The 21,022-nt window shown below is 47.0% G+C and overlaps 1 protein-coding gene across 3 annotated transcripts in view; it reads right to left on the bottom strand.

The window, feature by feature from the left end:
• LOC135263639 (teneurin-2-like) overlaps positions 1 to 21,022 on the bottom strand; it is a 135,364-nt gene that overhangs the window by 88,508 nt on the left and 25,834 nt on the right. For 2 of the 3 annotated variants that reach the window (XM_064351914.1, XM_064351915.1), the window contains exon 3: positions 5,031 to 5,268. In XM_064351914.1, coding sequence (XP_064207984.1) covers positions 5,031 to 5,268 — 238 coding nt within the window. Of the gene's footprint in view, positions 1 to 5,030; positions 5,269 to 18,323; positions 19,639 to 21,022 lie in introns of those variants that run through there. The other variant, XM_064351913.1, reaches the window with a different exon arrangement.

Here is a 21,022-nt window from a genome sequence, read left to right as displayed (position 1 = left end):
CAAGATAATGGAGAAATCTTTCCTCTTTACTCTTTCATCTCTTTCTCTCTCCCCCTCTTTATTTTATTGAGACAGAGCGAGTGGGGTTTCACCAGTGGAAATCACACAATGAGAGGCATCATCGGGACATTTCCAGCCTGTTTGAAGCACGCAGATTATGCGACACTTCAGGGGAAAGATACCAAATGACCCATGGCAGATGGGGCAGTCCTCCACTTATGGCAAATAGTTTTGCACCCAGTCCAGGATTCTGTGACTGTTTTCTTTTTGTTTTGACTCACAAATGAATGCGAGTGTTACTCTTTTACTTCACAATAACGGTTTTGTGATTTTTTTGTTAAGTTGTGGTTAAATTCTTAACTCAGCAAACTGTCTTTATGCAGGGAAAAAACCCCAAACACTTGCATTAATGTGAGTCAGTGTTCAGGGCAAACGTTGACTGACTGGAGGCCACAGTGTAGTTTTTTCTGCTGATTTTGGGATGGAAACACGGGGCTTCCCGTGCTCTCCATCTCTTTGACAGCTGTAGGAACTCCATGCACAGCAGTCAATCCGACCGGCCTGGAATCAAAGCCCTGGGCTGGGTCTGCACCATCCAGGGAAGCTCCAGATGAAATATAATACAGACTATATATTGACGAAATATAATACAGATGGAATATGATGAAATATAGATTTCAATGCCGCCTAAAAGGAATTGGCGCACACACACTGTGCAGGTGAACTGCCACGCAGTGGGCAGTGTAAAATGCGCGAGCATGCACACACACACACACACACATGCAGACACACACACACGCACACAGACACACACACACGCACGCACATACACACACACACGCGCGTGGGCACACATGCACGCGCACACACACACACACACACACACACACACACACACACACACACACACTTTCTCCCCCTTCCGTAAATCTGTGCGCTGTTAATTTGTGTGACACCGTATGGTCCAGCATCTGAGTTGTCTTCCCATCGATGACCATGTGAATCCCCTGCAATCTGCTCAACTCTGCAACGGTGAGCGTGTGTGTGTGTGTGAGCATGCGTGTGTGTGTGTGTGTGTGAGCATGTTTGTGTGTGTGTGTGTGTGTGCGTGCTGGCATGTGTGAGTGCATGTTAGTGTGTGTGTGTGCATGCATGTGTGTGTGTGTGAGTGCTGGTGTGTCTGAGTGTGTATGAGTGCATATGTGTGTGTGTCTGTGTGTGTGTGTGAGCGCTGGCATGTGTGTGTGTGTGTGTGTGAGTGTGTCTGAGTGCATATGTGTGTGTTTCTGTGTGTGTGTGTGTGTGAGTGCTGGCGTATGCACGTGCATGTGTGTGTGTGTGTGTGTGAGCGCTGCATGTGTGTGTGTGAGCGCTGGCATGTGTGTGTGTGTGAGTGTGTCTGAGTGCATATGTGTGTGTTTCTGTGTGTGTGTGTGTGTGTGTGAGTGCTGGCGTATGCACGTGCATGTGTGTGTGTGTGTGTGCGTGTGCCAGCGTGAGATTAGTGTGTGTGAGGGCACATCCATCTGCACAAACAGAACCTGTATTAATAAGCCTGCTGAGGAGGAGCGCTCTCGGGCTGGGGCGGACGGGCGTGTGGGGCGGGGGGTTGAAGCCGCTTCCGCTGAGACGTCCCAACACAAACACTGCAGCCAAATTTACCCCCCCACCCCCCCGTACATCCAACCCCCCCTTCCCCTCAATAGAATAAACACCAGACTGGAGCCTGTAGCTTCGTATCCATTAATAGAGCACATTCAGCTTTCGGGTGCTGATCTGGGAAAGGAGAGGAACGAGGAAAAAAAAAACTGAATTCGGCATTTGAGGAATGAGGAACAAAATTAGAACAAGCGCCACCTCCTCACCCCCGCTCCCCCAAATCCTATCCAAGTGTTCATCAGAATAACTGTAGATGAGAAATTGCCTCTATCGAAATGCGCATGTGTGTGTGAGCCAATCAAAACAAAATGGAACGTCTAGTTTCAGCCAATGATGTCGAGCATGCATATGACATGCAAATGACTTTAGAGGCCCAGTGCAATCACTTAGTGCTCAATAAGCCATTATAAAAAGATGTGCACTTACCTCCCAAATTTACAAACATGGGAAATACTAACATTTCTCTTTTTAATGTAAACTAAAATACTTCTGAAAAAGGAGAGCAGAAGGAAGGAAGAGGCGTTTTCCTTCTGTCATGAATATTCACAGGTTCAGGTTTGATAGTCGGCCCACTAAACAGACTCCAACACCAGCAATTTATTTGGCCAGCAAGCAGAACACGGAGAACTCTATGCAAAGCAACAGCGACTCGATAATACTGGATCCAGATGAATCAGCAGTGGGGTTGGAGTGATTTAACCGAGCCAATACTAGTTAATCCCAATGACGGGCACATCGCCACCCCTGCCAACAGGATCTGAACCTGTCACAGTCAGGACGAATCAGAATGATGACTATCCTTCAGTGTCCCGGAAAACTAGCTAGCCAAGCTAGCACGCTATTTATATCTAGTGACTCAGTTTGTCCTCAGACCTTCTACTAAATTTCCAGTGCCATAAACCAAGTTAGATAGCTCAGCTATGCCATCTGAGCCATGCGGGATACTCCCTGCACAGAAATATTCAACTTTTACATTGCTACTGTTGAATTCTGACATTCTTACGACAGGGGTTGTAACAGGGTCATACAGGTACTTATACCACAAGCCATGATGCTCATAATACCCATGGTCCAGTCAGCACTACTTAGGTACTGTAGACTAGCAGGTATAATCTGCAAGCAGGTATATTAACATAGTCAAATAAGGAGTCTGTTTTCCATTACTACTGACTGGTGGAAAAAAAGATTATGTAAACTGCCTTGTTAACGATGTCAGAAACAAGGTCTTCAATGATCAAAACCAAATCCTCCAGCAGTATTTGTTTTTGTAGACTTTTTTGCTTTCAGGATTAAAAAGAAAGAAACTTCATAACTCAAAATCTCAACAGAATAACACATGCTTAATATTAAATTTTATTTTCTTTGGTTCTTTATTTTTACCTAATAAAAAATAATGATTTCAATTCCATCGAGTCTTCAAATGGGGTTACTCGCATAACAATCCCTGGCTACTAATGAATTCAGCTAGCAAAATGATTATTTTTCTTTGTGTGGGTAGACATGGTTTGCATGCAGCAGGCGAATATGTTTGTACAGGTGTCAGTCTGCTTTATTCATTCATTTACCTTTATTTGCCTACGTTGTTGAAATGACTCAATTCTTATTTTTAGTAATGATCTGGGGAATCGAAGTAGATAGGGAATGAAAAAGAATTGTGTACCCAGTAGTATGAAGGCATCTGATGATTCCACATATTTCAGAGAACCAGGTTTATGAGAAAATGACAGGGTTACTTTTTTGAAAAGTGTCATGGGATCTCTGATGACCACCATGCAAGCCTTAATCAAACATAAATGATCTTACTGCTCACAAACAAATTCACTCATTCACTGTATCCTTACCACTTAACCCCACAATATATAAACCTGTGTTTCTGAAAGACCCTACACTCTCATAAAGAATGTGCTAATATCCAACATACTTTTTGTGTTACAAATATAAAATTAATGTTACAAAAGGAGACTTTTTACCACAGACTGTGTTGAAAGTAACACAAAATGTGTTGTGATTAACTAGACATGTAGATGTGTTAAAAATTACATGTGATGTATTGTTTTTAACAAATCAGTTTTGAGAGGGTAACTGTCAATTAACCCATTACCCTGATCGTAAATCTTTGTTCCTTCACCCTGTTGTATCGCTCCTAGGCAGGTCTGAACGTAACCATCTCATGGTGCTCGGTAACGATGTAGTCCCAGCATACATTGAGGGTCTGGCATGTTATATTTCTCTCTTGAGTCTACGTGTACTGAACAGGTAATCCCTTTGCTTCTGCGTCAATAGCAACTGTTCTGGTATAACGGTTGAAAATCTGAATCAGAATAATGCCAAATTTAATCAATCTTGTTAAAATTATTTGTTCCTACAGCAGGAAGAGCCAGGACCTCAGCATAACATTCGGTCTGAAAGACGGCACCTCCTATTGCAAAGTTCCCCGTCACTGCTGGATAACTGGATTGTGTTTGATCCAGATGGAAGGGGATCCTCATTGAGTCGCAAACACCTCCTCCAGCACAAACTCGGGTCTCCCGTGCAGGCAGTGAGCTCTGCTTATCTTCGGCGGTGTGACATGAAAAGGGTGCAGGGTGGCATGGCTGCCGGCAGGAACGGCTCCATCGGTCTGTGTCAGTGTGTGTTTGCGCCGAAGCAGAAGCAGTTTGCAAACTGCAGGTGAGGGGCATTTGTGCAGATGTCCTTACGGAGGATTGATGGCTCCCCTCGACTCGAGTGTGTGTGTGTGTGTGTGTGTGTGTGTGTGTGTGTGTGTGTGTGTGTGTGTGTGTGTGTGTGAGTGAGTGTGTGTGTGAGTGTGCATGTGTGTGAGTGTGTATGTGTGTGTGCATGTGTGCATGTGGGTGTGTGTGTGTGTGTGTGCATGTGTGCGTGCGTGCGTGTGTGAGTGTGTGTGTGAGTGAGTGTGTGTGTGAGTGTGTGTGTGTGCATGCATGTGTGTGGGTGAGTGTGTGTGCATGTGCGTGCGTGCGTAGTGCGTAGCGTGTGTGTGGTGTGTGTGTGCTGTGTGTGAGTGTGTGTGTGTGAGTGTGTGTGCTGTGTGTGAGTGTGTGTGTGTGTGTGTGTGTGTGAGTGTGTGTGTGTGTTGTGTGTGTAGGTGTGTGTGCGTGTGTGTGTGATGGGTGTGTGTGCGTGCATGTGCGTGCGTGCGTATGTGTGTGTGTGAGTGTGTGTGTGTGCATGCATGTGTGTGTGTGCATGTGTGTGTGTGTGCATGTGCGTGCGTGCGTGCGTGCGTGCGTATGTGTGTGTGTGAGTGTGCGTGTGTGTGAGTGTGTGTGTGTGAACTGAGCCCATAGAGTTTACATGCTGCAGCTGAACGTGTTTGCACAGCGTAATGAACGCGCAGGTGAGCCCACCTGGTCTCCAGGGGAACGCTGCTGTTGAGCGCCCAGCTGTCCTGGAGCTGCACCGACTCGGGCGTGGTGGGGCCGTCGCCGGGGACGACTGCGGGGGCGTGGGCGGGGTTGCGACGGCCGGCCAGGGTGTTGCGGTTGAGGGAGTTGGCGGAGGACTGGTGGTGGGACAGGGCGGGGTGACTGTGGGGCGGGGGCAGAGGAGGCCGCAGCGTTGATTGGCTGTGGTGGTTTGGAGGACCTGAAAGAGAACAGGACAACGAGAGGTGAGCTGGGAGCGTGCTTACTGTGGAAGCGAACTTCGGCGAAATGACGTAAAACGACGTGTTTGTGGAGAAAACGAAACTCAGCATTGACTTCGGCACGTCCCTGTGGGCCGAACGAGCCAAGATGTCTGCACGCCGACATGCATGCGGAGATGTGACTGGTCTAAAATATGCACATGGAGAAATCGGATCTGACTGGCCCGGAGTGTCGGGAAACAAACAGCTCAAAGCTGCAGTGACGACACACACACACACACACACACACACACACACACACATTTGTATGCGCCGCCGTGCGCGGCTGTGGTTCCAATTCGGCCGAGTTCGCCTTCTTATCATGCATACCCCCAGCCCTAATCTCATCACTTAGCCATGCATTTTCATGAGTATCATGTAATCTACCAAATTACAATGATTAAATGAAGAATTACTTTATGAACAAGAATCCCAACAACACATTGTGTTCCAAATCACGAATGAAGAAACATATCAATATAAACATTGACCTTAATACAAATTTAAAATGGTTATGTATGAAAAGGTTTGTAATTCGAAAACAGTTCACCCAAGAAATAAATACCCTCAAATTAAAGGTAACAGTCTTAACAACATTGTTTCATTTCAAATCCAATGTGCTGGAATACAGAGTAAAAAAATATGTCACTGTCTAAATACAGACTGCAGTGGCTGCACCAAACACACACACACACACACAAACACCTCACCATCCCACACACACCCGCACACACACACACAACACACACTACACACACCACACCCGCACACACAAAGGACGATGCACACACTGAGACCCAACACAAAACACACTAAAGCAAAAAACACTAAAAAATAAGGACCAGCAAAATGTCAACTTCACATGTAATTTAGGGCCCTTCCTCCAGGAAGGAGCGCATCAAAGGGGAAAATGGAGTCGCTTGGGCTTGTTTTGACCTTGTTAATTGGAGAGTCCTGAGGTATAATCACTCGAGCCTCACCAGCGAGCCGCTGCATCGACAGAGGGGAGGGGCTGGAGAGCGGGGGGGGCCTCCTTCCGCGGCTCGATACGGCGGCTAAATCAATTTTATCACCATAAATTCTGCCGCTCAGCCGATCCATCACACACTCTGCTGAGCTGTCCCCCGATAAACAAGTGGGAGCGGCTCCAAAAAACCCGCCGCCATTTCTGATTAAACACCGTGAATTATAAAAGGTGATTATATTCACGCTCTCAAAACCGCCGCTATCACGCATCAGGAAACAACTAAAATGGGGGAGAGATTTAATTTCTGGCTGAGTGACTGACAAGTTTATTAGATTAAATGGTACCATCAATACTGGTGATTATGTTCGCTGTTTCAAGCCCGGTGGCCATAATCGCCCGCAAGGTTATTTGTTTGGGGAAACGTCGGAGACACTAAAAGAATAAGAGTGAACTCCGCGTGATAGGCTCGCTCAAGCTGGCCAGATGAGTGACAGGTCTCACATGAATCAAAGTTGCGGAGTGAAATGTAACACAGTCAGAACCGGGCAGCATCGAGGAAAAAAAAAATAAGCGAGGAATTCATTAAACCGCCGTTGGTATCCAGAAGCTAATTACGAGGGACACAAACACACAAATATTAGCTCTTTCCCAATCTTACAAAACCATCAGCTGTTTATCAGTCGCTGAAATTAATGATGAAAACACATTTTTTAGTACTTTCAATTGAATTTATCGCATCAATTGACCGAAAGCTCTCAAAATGGTGGAGGCGCTCACAGTACTCAGCATGTGGCCAAAGAGTAACAAACGACAGCAGTGTGACATCGCGGTCATGGAACTTGACTGGGGAAGACGCTGAAGCCTGAGATGCGATGTGGAGCGGCCAGCGTTTTACAGTTATCCATTTAGAGAAAATGCATTTGCACTGGTCTGCCCCCTTGGCCTGTTGCTTTGGTTTTATTCAGACAACAGACAGGTAACAGACAGGGAAAGGAGAACAGCTCAGAACGCACCGCAGTGGGGGAAACCGAACCCAAAACCGCACTGGGGAATTGGTGTACGGTATTCTGCTGCTGGTGCACGAGGACGGAGTGTAGCACAGTGGGTAAGGAACTGGGCTTGTAACCGAAAGGTTGCAGGTTCGATTCCTAGGTAGGACACTGCCGTTGTACCCTTGAGCAAGGTACTTAACCGAAATTGCTTCAGTATATATCCAGCTGTATAAATGGATACAATGTAAAAAATGCTATGTAAAAGTTGTGTAAGTCGCTCTGGATAAGAGTGTCTGCTAAATGCCTGTAATGTAATGTAATGTGTACTGCGACACAGGTCCCGCCATATTAGATGGCTTCTGGACTTATTTCGGTTAAACAGGTCTCCAGGGCCCGTAGCCGGGCGTAATCCTTTTCCGGGACGGTGAAAGTGCTGCTTGCGGCGCGTGAGCGAGCACCGCGGTCTCGGGATGGAATCCGGCGCGTGGCAGGGCCGACTGCGGCCGGCCGGCGGCCCCCGCAGAGCACAATCGGCTTTGCGCCGCCCGAGGGAATTATGGGAAGGGATTCGGGCGGCAGGGAGGGGCAGCGGCGTTCATTGATTGAGCGACCCCGGTCGGCCGTCCGGATTCCCCGCGGCTTGTTCTCTGCGCGGGATTGGGCCTCCTCTGCCCCTGCTCTGCGCACGCGCGGCTCGCGGCTGCGGCGTGAGGAGAAGCAGCTGGCTGGCACCGCGTGTTTCGGACCTGAGGTTGTCTTCACTCTCCCGAGCTGACAACAGGAGGCGCACATGAGCATGCTTGCACATAGTTCCAAAATTTAAGTGGGATTGAAGATACCAAATTAAAAAAAAATATATATAAAAATATGCCTTGCGTGACGTGCCCTATGAAGAACTATATTTTCTCAGCGATACACACGCACACACATTACATCATCCTCAAGGTGTCATGTGGTACATCACGCCACCGATGGCCGTCCAAAGCCGTTAGCATGATGAAAGGACCAAAGCAAACAAAAACCAAACAAAAACAGACCAAAGGACCAAACCAAAGAAGCAAGCCAGCTTTAAATATGTTAACGCACAGTAAAATACAAATACCTGCTGCTAATGGCCTTACGATCCCATTCTTATTTTTTTCCTTTTGTGAAATAAAACATTCAAAGAAGACTCTCTTTCACTCTTTGTCACTCTTACCCTTAATTCAATTTAATGGTGCTTTATTGGTAGAGCTTCATGGTTGTCATGGTTTAACAGGTCAGACAAACTGAAATGACAGACAAAGCGTACCTCTTTTTATTTCATCCTTATTTTTTTACCCTTCTGCTGATTCCACTTCATTTCTTTTAAAACGTTCTATTGAATAAAACTAACAAGGGTGAAAGTAATGCTCTAAAACAATTTCTGAACGCTAAAAACACTTCCTGTGAACTGAAACAGCTGGCCTTTTTAAAGGATGCATCTTAAGGTAAAGAAGCAATTTTCCCCCTCAAAAGTATTTACAGCAAATGCTTCATGGAACCCCAAAACAGACCAACGAAATCCTTAAAAAAAACTTCAAACTTGAATTCTGTACGTAGTGCTTATTGAACTATTCGCAACTTGCATTTTTCAGTTTCTCTCATTATTTTGCTAATTTTCTCAAAACCCTGAATCTGTACTATTATTCAATTAGCACTGAAACTAGCACTGTAGTGACAGTCTCATAGAAAGTAAAAATATCTTGGTTCTGTTAACTGACCTGCTTGTCTTATGACCACACTGGAATATCTTTGAGTTTTTGAATATAGTAATAAAAGATAAAAGCATGGCTGGCTCTAATAATGAAGCTTTAAAAAAAATTTAGAGATTAGTTGGTACACATGCAAAAGACCCAGCAATTCAGTTTAGTCTCCTGTAGGGGACACAGGTCTTAATCTCAAGAACCATGCATTCTGCAGTGCTGAAACCTACACCACAAGGTACAATCAATAAAAAATAAAATAACATATAAAGAATTTTTTTTTCCTTGCAACATGATTTGTCATCCAAGACACTTGTATTTTCAATTCATATTTTCAAAATGTTTAAATAGCTGTAAAAGAGGCTACATTCAACATAGAATAGAAACTCTGAGATACAAATGCATGAGAAATTGAGGCTATTTTAAAAATCTTAACTTTGAAGGCGACTTACAAACACAGTTCTAATAACTTTGACCCATTATTTACTGCAATTTGTTGCTTACACAGACTGTTATTTAAACAGGGTACCCTCGCTTTGTAACTCTGAACCCTTTAAACGAACCAAGAATCAAACCAGCAGCAACAAGAATCTCATTAGAACATTCATTACCGTCTTCAGCTGTTTTTCTCTCCGTTTCACTGACCTCTTTTCAAACGGTTTGGTTTTTTATTACTGCTCGTTCTTAAAAACAAACAATTTTTATTTTTTCACATTGTATTCTTCAGCAGTGCAATGCAAAGACATTGTATTGTATTGTACGCATGGTGCACGCATACATTCTGCCACACTTATTTAGTTAAAATAATGTAATACATATAATAATAATAATAATAATAATAATAATAATAATACATTAAAAATTCTGCCATCAGTAACTATAAGCCAGTATATGATAAAGTAGAACGTTGATTGCTTCCTTCTCCTCTGTTTATTTTCTGACAGAGAAGAACCCCCCCCCCCCCACCTCCTGAGACAGGTCCTATTTAAAATGTAAACCAGTTTATTCTTTTATTGCACCCCCCCCCCCCCTTTAAAAATAAGAGAGGACTGTCTCCAATCTATGCTTTGGTGTCGGAAGCCAAGATCAGGATGAAACTGGTGAAACTAAAAAATCACTAAACTGCAAACTGCGAAAACAAAACACAACTGCAACACAACAACACACACACACACACACACACACACACACACATACGCACACACACACACACACACACACACACACACACCGCGCGGGTGGAGGGGTTCTAACATCGGGGCTGGTAATCTCCCATGCTGCCCCACAGATGGACGCGGGCGAACAAAAGCCAGTCTGGCAGAGAGGACGCTGGGAACTCCGGGGGAATCTCCGCTCCACAATGGGGCAGGGTGGAGGGGGGGTGGTCATGGGATTAAATCCCGCTCACATGAGGGCACAATGTCAGCGCGGCCTGGGGTGTAATGCGCTCTGACGACCTTGCCCCCGTTTTGGGGGTCAGGCTTACACCGCTGGTCTCCTTCAGAGGGGGGAGGGGGGGGGTCAGATACCGCTGTTGCCATGGCACTCGCGCCTCCCTTCACTTTTTCCCGCCATCATCTCGGGAATCGGGGACACTGCCGAGGATGAAATGGACCTGACAGGTGGGGGGTGTGTGGGGGTCTCTCAAACAAAACGAGCCCCTTTTTTTGGGGACGCGGGGCGAACGCGCACCCGAGGGGTCACCCCGTGGAGATCTGACAAGAGTCGCTGAGCAATTCGCCGGCTTTGAGCCACCGGTTGGTAATGCGCAACGAGCCCCGGGCCCGTGGAACGCCTCTCCAGAGCCCGAGGGAACGCGCCCCAGAGAGACCCGGTACCCGGCGCTCGGATCGCCGCATCTACCAGAGACCCGGGTTTGAGCCCTGCCGGCTCGGATAATGGCCGCCACACGGAGCCCCGGTGACTGGCTGGGATACGCCGCTCTCCCAGAGAGAGCGCAGGCCCCAGGCCCGGGTGAGCCAGGCCGGCTCGGATACGCCGCTCTCCCAGAGAGACCACCGGGTGAGCCGGCCGGCGGGGACCGTCTCAGAGGCAGGGGTGAGGTGCCCGGCACGGGGATACGCTGACTACACCCAGAGAGACCCGGGTGAGCCCGGCCGGCTCGGATACGCTGCTCTCCCAGAGAGAGTGCAGGCCCCGGGTGAGCCCGGCCGGCTCGGATACGCCGCTCTCCCAGAGAGACCCGGGTGAGCCCGGCCGGCTCGGATACGCCGCTCTCCCAGAGAGACCCGGGTGAGCCCGGCCGGCTCGGATACGCCGCTCTCCCAGAGAGACCCGGGTGAGCCAGGCCGGCTCGGATACGCCGCTCTCCCAGAGAGACCGCAGGCCCCGGGCCCGGGTGAGCCCGGCCGGCGGGGAGGCCGTTACAGAGGCAGGGGGGCGGCGAGGGTGCGCTCAGCACGGGGGAACCGCTGACTAAACACCAGGAGGGAAACTACATTAATTACTCTGGACAGAGAGAGAGGGGGACCCTGCTGAGACGTTAGAATGTATGGAGCACATGGTATGTGCGAATGCAGGCACAGATACACACATACACACACACACACACGCACGCACGCACGCATACACACAGACGCACGCACACACACACACACACACACACGCACACACATGCGCACGCACGCACGCGCACACACGCATACACACACGCGCACGCACACACACACGCATACACACACACGCACGCACACACATACAGCCGCATGCACACACACACACGCACATACACACACACACGCATGCACACACACACACACACACTCACACATGCACGCACACACACACACACACATGCACACACGCACACACTGTGCACACAAACACATGCACAAACACACACACACACATCTGCTTATGTACTGTATATATAAACATATGCACACAGACAAATACACACACATACGTATGCACATGCATGCATGAATATACATATGCTTACACATGTTCACACATAAACAAGCACATATGTACACGTTAAGAAAAGAGGTAAATAGCTCATGTTACTCTAACCCTCTCTAAAAAAATTGGATGCCACTGAAAAACAAAACATAAATTTTTTTTTCAAAATTTCTACCAAAAAACAAACAGAGAAGAGAGAGAAGAGGGCTGCTTCATATCAGTTATTACCCACTTTTCTGGAAAGAAAGCTAAAGGCTAAACCCAGGGGCTAATTAATATTCTGTCCATAAAAGCTGTTAGGCTGAGGACGGGCTGTGTAGAAAGAGGGAGAAGAGAGAGATACAGAGAGAGAGAGAGAGAGAGAGAGAGAAGGAGGGAGAGAGAGAGAGAGACAGAGAAAGAGGGAGAGAGAGAGACAGAGAAAAAAACAGAGAAAGAGAGAGGGAGGGAGAGAGAGAGAGAGAGACAGAGAGAACGTCCTGTGCCTCTCTGCCTCTGATGCAGAGCCCTTTCCCACATCCCGACTGGCGGGAGAACGAGGCGCAGAAGTTCAGCTCGGTGCGGCGCAGACCGTGATTAGAACACTTCTCCGATTCGCGCGGGAGGCAAAAAATGAAATAGATAGATAAATAAAAGAAGAAGGAAAAGCAGAGCAATGACGGAGGATGTAAATGTCTCATCGCTCTTAATCAGGCGAGAACGCGGGGCGATTAGATGAGAAGCGAGCGCAGCGTCTTCCTCTGTTCTTTCTCTCGGAGAAAGAGGGAAAGTACAACCGCTACAAGTTCTGTGCGACTCTTCTTCCGTTCCTTTAGAACCAGCTCCTTTAGAAAATGTTTTTTTGTGACTTTTTTATTTTTTTAATCAAAGCGAGGGAGACTTTTTTGCGATTCTCCAAAAATGCTATTCATCTGTCAGCTGTACATGCGCCACAAGTTTCATTTGTGTGTGTTCAATGGATGTGAAGCAGAGGTGAAATGGTTAGGAGCACACACACACACACACACACACACACACACACACACACACACACACACACACACACACACACACACACACACACACACAACAAAACACACACACACACACATCACAACACACACACACACACACATCATGTACACATCACACAACGCACGCCGAGCACGCACACACATGCATGTGCACACACACACATGCATGTACACACTCACACACACACACAGAAACACACACGCACGCACGCACACACACACACACACAGACATGTTCACACTCTCTCACACACACAAACAACACACACATTCACACACACACAGACACACACACACACTCAATCACACACACACGCAGGAGAAGGTGACCTTACGGCCTTCACATCACAGTTCACACAAAGAGGAGGCCGCCAAGACATCGGTGAACAAAAAGCTCCATTTTAGCGTCTAAAACACATCTCTCCACGGACGCCTGAAGTGCATGAAAACAGGACAAATAACCAGCAGCCATTACTGTAGGAGAGAGGGAGAGAAGGGGTGAAAAAATACATATTAATTTATGCCCATCTTAAATTCACTTTCAAATTCTTTTGTTCTCTGTTAACTTATTAGCGAAAGAAAACACATATCTGGGCTACTGAGACGAGAGCTTCGGAACACAAAAACACACACGAACACACACACACACGAACGCGTGCACACACACACACACACTAACGCGCATGTGCACACACTCACACGCGCACACACACAAACGCGCATACTCTCACGCACGCACACTCACACGAGAGATTTTGAAAAGGTGAAAAGAAACACGCGAGCCAACGCGAACCGCAGAGCTCACGATCCGCTCGGTGGCAAACCGCGTCCGCGTCAGCATCCTCCCCCCCCTTTTGTGCTTCATCGCTTTCGCTCCCTTTTCTCGCGATGCCGCGCGGCGATGTCGAAATTACTGCGGCTCGGCTTGGCGCGGGGTACAGGGGGGAGTGACAGGAATTAAAACAAATTGCCCCGGTGCAAGCGGACAGAACCTTGGGAAACAATACAAGTAAAAGCATAAATGTCAATTTGGGATGATAAAAGATACAATCTGAGGAGAGCCAGTGAAGCCTCGAGACAGCGCGCGGTAATAGAAATTGCGATTTTAGCGAGGCTCCGGCTGCTTAAAAAAAGAAATGAAATAACATCATTAGAAGGCAGCCATTGAGACCTGCTTCATTGAGAATAACACGTTTGTTGGGAGAAAAGCAGCAACACAGGAGACTCGCATAAACAGCCTGAAAGATGTTAATGGGATGAAAATTATGGGGTGGACAGATTTGATTGAGCTGCATTTCAGAAATATTCTTATCTCTCCCCAAATATCTTCCGTAGGCATACATCAGTGAGAATATTAAACTCAGACGCACAAACACACAGACACAGACACATGCGCGCACACACACTTTTGAATTGTGATTCAAACGCAGCGCAGTTTGATGTTATAGAAGAAACATTTCAGTCACTCAGCAGTGACACTTGTTTGCATCATTCTCTTCACTCACAAAGGACGGGAAAAAAGGTTTTACAATAGCTTTCTGTTTTTAACATTTTTCTTCAACAATTTGGAATATTATGGAATAGTCTGTGACCTGTAGTGAATTTAAAATTATAAAAACTGTATCCAGGGAAAAAAGAAAAGAAACACCAACACCCCTCCCCCTCCCCTTCCCCCCTTGACCCACTTTCACATAAAAACATACAGGATGATCTCCGCTATCTCTTCCGATACCATATTTTAAATAATACAAGTAGTCTCAACAAGGACATGGGAACACCAATCATTTTACAGTGCTCTGGGCCACCACTGCTTTTGATGCAACCTTTGATCAGACACCATTTGAAGTTCGCGGGTTAACTGACGTACAGTCGCATGCAGAGTTTGTTGCCTCCCACGTTCAACTGATGCACACGGCAACAAGAGATCAGCTGATGCACGGACAACAAGACAGACCGAGCGAGCGCATCCACTCAGCATTGCCCTTCGCCGGCGATGTCGTTTCCTTGGTGATGCACGCTAGCGTCACCTTAGACACCGTTGCTAGTGAAACCTCACCACGTTGAGCTGTCTTGGTCACCAAAGCCACAACCAAATGCTCTCCAACACTCACCCATCGTTCAAATACATGGAGTTAAATCTATCTATTTTTGGTTCTGTTTATTAGTTTTGCAAAAAAAATTACAGAGGGTGTGAAATTTAGACACAGAACACACTAACCACTGTTGAATAAAACAGAATGATACGACTAAGCTATATACCTGTTGATGCAGCCAAGCCTTCAAGCTCTGTATACAAACCAGCTCACCCCACTCAGAGACAGAAGACTTCAGAGAGAGGGAAGAGAGAGAGTTAAGCGTAGTGCTCACTCTCTCTCCCAGTCTGAGTATTCAGATCAATGTTTAAATGTTATTCAATGTTTCAATGTTATTATCCAATGCTATTGTACATTTTAAAACACTTACAGCCTACACAAACAGGACTGAATAATGTCCTCCTCTCTGCTGCCTCAGCACAAGAGCTAGAAACAGAAGAGGGAAGCAGGCCAAAGCAGGATTCATTCAGGTCCACATCAACCCGTAAAGCCAAAACTCTTAATCCTAATACTGCTGTTTCCCACGCCCATTACAACACCTTCCTCCTCATCACGCCCATTATAGTTCTACTCTTCCTCACGCCCATTATAGTTCTACTCTTCATCATGCCCATTATAGTCCTACTCTTCATCATGTCCATTATAGTCCTACTCTTCATCACTAGTCCTCTCATTCATTATGTGCCCTCTTCATCATGCCCATAAAATAATTTTGTCCTACTCTTCATCACCTATGCCGCACATCCATATGTGCCCATATCATCAGCCCATTATAGTCCATCTATCTCTCATATTGCATCCTCACACCTTATACCACCTCTTCTTCACACCCATCATTACACTCCTGCTCCACACATCCAGCATAACTCACTTTACCTGAGACACTGTGGGAATTAAACAGAACACACCCTTTCATACCCTTAAGCCACTCGTCATCACGCCACAGCTCCCGCCCCACATGCTCATAACACACATTTATTAGGCATCACTGCTTCATACATGCCCTCTAGTATGCCCCCCACATGCTCATTATAGCACACTCTTATTTAGCATCAGGCAGTTCAATCAACCCCTCCCATATCTGCAGGCCCTCCCTCACGCTCATTATACCACTTCTTTAGGCATCCGCTTAAATACAACGCCCCTCCCATATCTGCCCATATGGCGCCCCTCAGCATGCTCATATATACACTTACTTTGCATCACAGCGTCAATACCACCCCCTCCCAGTCATTCCACCCCGCCCCCCAGCATGCCATATAACCACTTCACTTTGGATCACGGCGTCAATACAACGCACCCTTCTCCAGTATCTGCACCCCCCCTATGCCCCCCCCCAGCATGCTCATTATAACACACTTTACTTTAGGCATCACGGCGTTCAAATACAACACGCCCCTCCCAGTATCTGCCCCCCCCCCCAGCATGCTCATTATAACACACTTTACTTTAGGCATCACGGCGTTCAAATACAACCACCCCTCCCAGTATCTGCCCCCCCCCCCCCCCGCCCCCCAGCATGCTCATTATAACACACTTTACTTTAGGCATCACGGCGTTCAAATACAACACCCCCTCCCAGTATCTGCCCCCCCCCCCCCCGCCCCCCAGCATGCTCATTATAACACACTTTACTTTAGGCATCACGGCGTTCAAATACAACGCACCCCTCCCAGTATCTGCCCCCCCCCCGCCCCCGCCCCGCACAGCTGCACAAGAAAGCACCTCCCCTCGGCACGGGGGCAGCATTGGCGGTTTGGCGGTTGATATCTCAGCCAGTCATGTCAGGGACACGGGAAGCCCGTCGCGAAAAGGCCGGGGCGTGCGGTTAGGCCCCGAGCGGGGCTTCCTCTCCCACGCGCCTCTCCGGGGGACGCCTGCGACCCCAAACAGCTGAAGGACAGCGAGGAGTCGCAGCACAGCCACTTACCGCTGCCCCCCTGATCTATTCCCTTCCCTTCCAGGAGCTTTAATTACTGTCAATGACTGCCAGACTTTAGAGGAACAGAACAAATACAGAGCGAGAGAGAGAGAGAGCGAGAGATAGAAAGAGAGAGAGAGCCAGAGAGAGAGAGAGGGAGAGATAGATAGATAGATAGATAGAGAGACTTTGACTTTTAAAACCCCGTTTATTATTAATCACACAGTCTTAATCATTTTGCAGCCCCAAAAACAAAACCCCAACCAAACAGAAAAAAAAGAAACCAACTCCAGTCCCACACACAGAAAACACTTAAAACTAACACCACTATCCCCATGTCTCCTATTCACACCTTCAATTCTAGTGTATTGCCCACTACTGCACACAGGACCTGCTGAAAACACCACTTATCCTTGAAAACAGGCAAATCATTCATCAGCAGATAATACTCAAACTCCAGCCGTATCCTTGCTCGGAGCAGAAACCGCAACCACATTAACACCTCTGTTGGGCCTGCTCCCCTTAGCTGGTGCTTCCGGGTCACCCATATGGCCAATTTGGCCTGGCCCAACACAAAATTGACTATCTGGATTTTCCTCATCTGGTTCTCTATAATAACAGACTCAATTTCGTGAGTGCAGAATGCTTAAACGAAGTGATACATCGACAGTCTAGAATAATGTTCACATCTCTCCTGACCACAGAATATACAATTCTGGCTGATACCCGGATCAACTCGGTTCAGGAAACGGCCTGTGGAAACTGTCCTGTGGAGTATCCGCCACTGCAGATCTCCTGACCTCTTTTGCAAAGGAGGCTTGTACAGAGTCCTCCATGCAGGACTCAATTCGCCCGCAACAGCGAACCTTTCCGCCCACTTCGAGGCAGGCAGAGACGCGAGAGAAGCTGCGTGTGTCACTTTCACACACCACTGATACAGCAGCTTCCTCGGCGCCTCCCGGACACAGACCACCCCCCAGTATATACATTTATTATTTTTTGTTCAATTAACCCAAACAGTTGCGTTCTCTTAGAAGAGTTTCTGCAGCCGTTTACATTTAAAGAAGCTACATGAATCCCCGCACTCATTGATATAAAAAAACAAAGTGCCGCAAGCAGTAAACGAAACGAAAGTGGGCCATGTCTACTAGTCTATACTGATCTTCCTTTTCTTCAACAATTTCTTAGCCGCAACTATATGTTTCTTTAGTCTGTATCGCTTTCTATCATCAAGTTCTTCAAGCGTCGCCCTTTTCAACGCGGTTTGAGCAGACATGACAAACCGTGCAACATCGGTAAAATGTTTTTCCAAAACGACGCTCTTTCCTTTCGTTTCATCTAAAAACACCACCAGCCGCTCTACAGAAAAAAGTTTCCCCTTACCTCTTAGAGCAGACCCAACCTCGTCCGTCTGGGAGGATTCAGAAAAATGATCCTCCTCATCTAGGGACATCTCTTCGTCCGGGTCAGCCTCTGTCCCTTCCCTACTCCATTCGCCCTCCTCGGGCGCAGCGGCCACTTCCACCGGCGGATCGAGGCACACAGGCCCACTACCAGCCTCCTCGCTTCCCACCCTAACCAAGCTCTGTTCATTAAACGGCGGGGCACCACACGCCTCGGAAACCGGGGTTTCCAGCGGAACCTCCGCTCCTGGCCCCGTTACGTCGCCTCGTTCCGGGTCGCCAGTCCCGATAGCTTCCCTTTCACCCTGCCCCTCAGTCCCCCGTTGAGCCTCAGCTCCTTGCGGATCATTCTCGGTCCGCTCCCCTGTCCCAGCAGTGGACGGGCCCGGTTCAGGCTCAGGGCCGGCCTGCTCCTCTCCTCCCTGCCTCGCTTCCTGCTCCCTAATACCTGCTGTTTCCCTCTGCGGGCACGCTCGTCTCACATGCCCATAGGAACCGCACTGAAAACACTTCATTGACTCTGTGCTAGCGAACACAACGTGATTTATACCGTCAATTGAAAGATTCCACGCGACATCTATAGCGGAACCAGGTTTATTTAAAATCAGAAACACCTGTCTCCTAAAAGACATTACGTGTTTGACTTTTTCATTTTTACACCCTAACGGGATGGGTTTTATCGCACTCATAACTTTACCATACCTTGACAAGGCATTTAAAAGCACTTGATCGTCAACATATGGCGGAACATTTGACAAGATAACTTTTGTTACCGGCGAAGACAACGGCAACGCCTCCACAAAACTACCGTTTATTGATAAACCCTCTGTAACCACTTGGTGTACGAGGGTCTCAGTTGCGAGAAAAACGACAACCGCTTTATTCATCGTGGACGCGGTTTTTATATTCCCATGGCCCACCTTTTCTCCTATCGCAAGCAGACAGTCTTCTACTGACGCAGAATTGTTTGGAAAACACTTAAAACCCTGACTCCTACTAAGCAACCCCATTTTCACCCGAAGCGAGCTAGAAACAGCTCAAATCGGGGGAAAAAGGGGGGCTTCCTAGACAGCCTTTTCAGTTCCTACAAAAACACTAAAAGGACACACTAAAACAAGAAAAAACAAAACTCCACCACTATTCCAAACCACACAGCACACTCACACTCCCTACCTGCTTCCTACCCACAATCCTCTGAGAGAGAGAGAGGGAGAGAGGGAGAGAGGGAGAGAGGGAGAGAGGGAGAGAGAGAGAGAGAGAGAGAGAGAGAGAGAGAGAGAGAGAGAGAGAGAGAGAGAGAGGATGGAGAGAGAGTAAGCGAGAGAGATAGACAGACAGAGAGAGAGAGAGAGAGAAGGCCTTTGATTCTATTTGGCACCATGGCCTATTCTATAAAATTATTCAAAGTGGTGTAGGGGGTAAAGTTTATGACATATTTAAATCTATGTATACAGGAAACAAGTGTGCGGTACGAATTGGCAATAAAAGAACAGAGTTCTTCACGCAAGGACGTGGTGTGAGACAGGGCTGTAACCTCAGTCCAGCATTGTTCAATATATACATTAATGAGTTAACGGTGTTGTTGGAACAGTCTGCAGCTCCTGGTCTCACACTGTGTGACAAAGAAATCAAATGTTTGCTTTATGCAGATGATCTGGTCCTGCTGTCACCCACAGAAAAAGGGTTACAGCAACACCTAGATCTTCTTCAGCAATACTGCCAGAACTGGGCCCAGGCAGTAAATTTTAAAAAGACAAAAATCATGATTTTTCAAAAGAAGCCCAGATGTCAGGAAAACAGATACAAATTAACTCTAGGTAACACCGCCCTAGAGCACACTATGAATTATACCTACCTTGGTCTGACTATCACTGCATCAGGAAGTTTCCGCATGGCAGTAAATGCATTAAAAGAAAAAGCTCGAAGAGCAACATATGCAATAAAAAGACAACTTTTCAAACTAAATATCCCAATTAGAATCTGGTCCAAATTATTTGACAGTGTAATTCAGCCTATTGCGCTTTATGGAAGTGAGGTCTGGGGTCCACTCAGTCAGCAAGACTACACTGCATGGGACAAGAATCCAATTGAATCCCTACATACTGAATTCTGCAGAAATATCTTGCAAATACAAAGGAAAACACCTAACAACGCATGTAGGGCAGAATTAGGCCGATTCCCATTGGTAATAAATATACAAAAAAGAGCTCTAAAATTCTGGATACATCTCAAATCAAGTCCCAATAACACGCTACAATTTAAAGCGCTAAAATCCCAAGAACTGAACCCAGAAAAGAGTCCCCTCAGTCAGCTGGTACTGAAGCTTACTAATTCTATAACCCAAACTAACCTGCATCACGCTCAGACCAGCACTGCTTACCAGCCGCAAATCAGAATAACCCAAATTATGCAACAAACAAAAAATTTGTATTTGGAACATTGGGATAAAGAAACCAAAACACAAAGTCGACTAAATTGCTATCGAACCCTGAAAAAAGACTATACTCCAGCAGAGTATCTCTTCTCTGTCAGAGATACAAAGCAGAGACGGATACTGACCAAATACAGACTCAGTGACCACACCCTTGAAATTGAAAAAGGCAGACACAGAAATTCATGGCTACCAAAAGAAAAACGAATATGTGGTCACTGTAAGACAGGAGAGGTTGAGACAGAGAT

This window comes from Anguilla rostrata, chromosome 9, assembly GCF_018555375.3.
Source record: "Anguilla rostrata isolate EN2019 chromosome 9, ASM1855537v3, whole genome shotgun sequence".
Lineage (NCBI taxonomy): Eukaryota > Metazoa > Chordata > Actinopteri > Anguilliformes > Anguillidae > Anguilla > Anguilla rostrata.
Note: the sequence above shows the minus strand (reverse complement) of the source record. Positions and strands in the feature narration are given on the sequence as shown.